Here is a 2,717-nt window from a genome sequence, read left to right on the forward strand (position 1 = left end):
TCATTTTCTTCATTTTTTATTAAATAATTCCAACTTACCAATAGTGTTGCAATCTGTTTTAAGATCAAACATTCATGTAATGATGATTTAATGTTTTATGGGTGTATTCATTTATACACTGCACTGCTGATAGCACTCTATTTGTAAACTGTACTATTCCTTAAAGCAGATGAGAATCAGCATCCTGATGTTTACTAAGTAAAAAGTATCGAAGTGTACGATGAAGTAAACCAGTGTGTGATGAAGTACATCTGAATTATAGAAACAATATTTTGATATGTAAATAGACAATTTTCTATGAAAAAGTAATTTCACAAACTCAAGCGTATTTGGATTACACTTTTAAACCACGTTTAACTGACTTCATTGCCACTTGCTATAGCCTTTCCCTCTGATATTTTATATCCAAAATACTGTACTTCATTTTAAAAATCACCAAAAGTTTCTTCATTTTCATTCCTACCAGTGCCCCATTGTTAGGTCCCAGAAAAGAAAGAAAAAATTAAAAAATAATTTAAACACAGTTGGATAAACGCACAGTTATCATCAAATAGATCACATTTTGCATTTTCTTTTATATAATTAACTGATTTTCTTTTGAATTGTTAGAAGTTGTAGAAGTCAGTACCATTCATAAAACAGCAGGGACTTTCAATTTGGCATCACAGTGCATATCTGATCCATATATGTGCCATTCATAAATCTAGCAAATTTTCATTTAAAATACTATCAAGTGCACAAAATTTTCCAATATTGGCCCTCATGTTTAAATCATGTTCATATGCAAACCATTCATCTTTTGCTTTTACCAGAAAACCCCTCAACTTACACACCAGCACCAACCTTCAGTGCACACAAACAGAAATAAAGTACACGTTATTACACATCACAGATAATTCAGCCCTGCACCCAGTTATCATCAATATTTCAGTTCTGTGTCACAGTAACAGTTCAAATACAGAAACGTCAATCAGTCATTATCAGAGTCTTTAGGAGGCAGAAATGTCAAGGAATCATGAAAGTCGTGTCCATACGGCCGGAGTCTGTAGACGCCATACATCAAGACCTGCATCTGGCTCGGAGACATGCCACCGAAAGTGATGGCCATGTCAGGGCAACAGGCCTCCACGACCTCGGCTGGGTTTTGGCCCATGCTGTCGGAAATCATGGAGCTGACGCTCTTCTTGTTAAAAAGCCCTTTGCCTTGCGCATCCTCTCCATTTTCAGCGAACACCCCGCTGTACTTCAGACAGGTGGCGAGCTGCTTTTCTTCAGGCATCTTCCACAAGGCATTTCCTCGCTCTGGGCATTTGTCCTCATCTTTGAATATCTCTATCAGCCTTCTCACTGCTTCGTAGCTCAGCACAATCCCGCTGTCGTACTCCACATAATCCAGCTCTCCGGACTTTTCCGTGTGGCCGATGTAAAACGGCTGGCTTGAATCTTTATCCAATACCAAATACTTAAGGTTCTCTATAATTGCAAACGTGGTGGGCCGAGCCAAGAAGAACCAGCGCAGGTCTCCGGCATTCTCGAAGGCGTGTTTGATGGCTTTGCGCATCCTAGCCCACTCATCCTGCTCCTGTAGATCAAACGCCTCTAGAGCTTTGGAAGATTCGGATGTGTAGAACACAGATTTGTCGCAGTGTTTGCTCCAAGTGTCGTTGGCTGTGGCCCAGTGGACAAGGAGCTTGGGAGTGACCATGATGAGACAGTACACTCGAACCTGCTGGGTGAGAGCAGACATCTGACCCTCTGATAACTTTTGTAGTTCTTCTTTGCTGAGAGGTTTCAGATGATGGTGGAGATGCAGGTGACCTTCTGAGTGGGTTCCTGGATTAAAGGTCTCAAAGTAAGTCATCACCAGGCAGAATAAACCCCCTAGGGCCATTCCTTTCATAAACGAACTGCCCTCAGACATCATGCTGGAATGTAACCCTGTAATAAATTAAAACATGAATAAAGATATGATCAGATAGGCAGTTTGTGCTATACATATGTTCAGCAATAACGATATTAACTCTCTCTCTCTCTCTAGAGAGAGAGAGAGAGAGAGAGAGAGAGAGTATATGATGATATATACGTTGTATGTTGAGAGATAACTTCAGTTTTGTTTCTGGTGACAATACAAAGCTATTTTCACAAAGCAGCTAGTCAAGCAGTCAAGTTTACTGAATACTGTTTACTCAAGAAGCAAACTTTAAAAACAACCAACTACATCTAACTACAATAACCCATTAAACGCTTAACCAAAACTACACATTCTAATAATTAATTAGTTATAGTCTGATACCTTTCACGAACGCAGAATATTGCTCACATTAGACGTTACACCGTCACATTCAGTTCCGCACACACAACCGGAAAACAACAAAAATGTAGTATCTGTTCTGGAGTCAGTTTTACCTGTGCTCCATCAAATTAATTTGCATTAAAAGCTGGTTGCAGTCCAGCGCTTACTGCCTCAGTTAGAACACGGATGTTTAAGCGGATGTTTAATCCGAGTGATAGGCACTGTGGGAAATGTTGTTCATTTGTGCTGTCTCACTGAGAAGGACACGGTGATAAAAACTACAAACGTTGGTTTCCTGTATGTAGACAAGGGCGGAAATGATTTGTGTGCTTTAAAAGTTTTTACAGAATATATAGGCTAACCACTTTTATGTTAATACACGATCCCCCGGCATATCTTAAAATATTCAGAGAGAGAGAGAAAA

General features: G+C 39.6%; 1 protein-coding gene across 2 annotated transcripts; it reads right to left on the bottom strand.

Moving 5' to 3' along the window:
* c1galt1c1 (C1GALT1-specific chaperone 1) lies at positions 1-2,480 on the bottom strand. Of its 2 annotated transcripts, none has more exons than XM_048176368.1 (2): positions 2,407-2,480; positions 1-1,938 (listed from the first exon to the last, which is right to left on the bottom strand). In XM_048176368.1, the coding sequence occupies exon 2, from the start codon at positions 1,922-1,924 to the stop codon at positions 971-973; it is 954 nt and encodes a 317-aa protein (XP_048032325.1). In that variant the 5' UTR covers positions 1,925-1,938; positions 2,407-2,480; the 3' UTR covers positions 1-970. The 2 variants fall into 2 exon arrangements, with proteins under 2 accessions (XP_048032325.1, XP_048032324.1); XM_048176367.1 differs by having other exon boundaries at positions 2,294-2,449.
* Positions 2,481-2,717: the final 237 nt, after the last annotated feature.

Source organism: Megalobrama amblycephala, linkage group LG23 (assembly GCF_018812025.1).
Source record: "Megalobrama amblycephala isolate DHTTF-2021 linkage group LG23, ASM1881202v1, whole genome shotgun sequence".
Taxonomy (NCBI): domain Eukaryota; kingdom Metazoa; phylum Chordata; class Actinopteri; order Cypriniformes; family Xenocyprididae; genus Megalobrama; species Megalobrama amblycephala.

Excerpts from the sequence above, each read along its gene's own strand:
- c1galt1c1 (XM_048176368.1), bottom strand. The coding sequence starts at position 1,924 with ATGATGTCTGAGGGCAGTTCGTTTATGAAAGGAATGGCCCTAGGGGGT.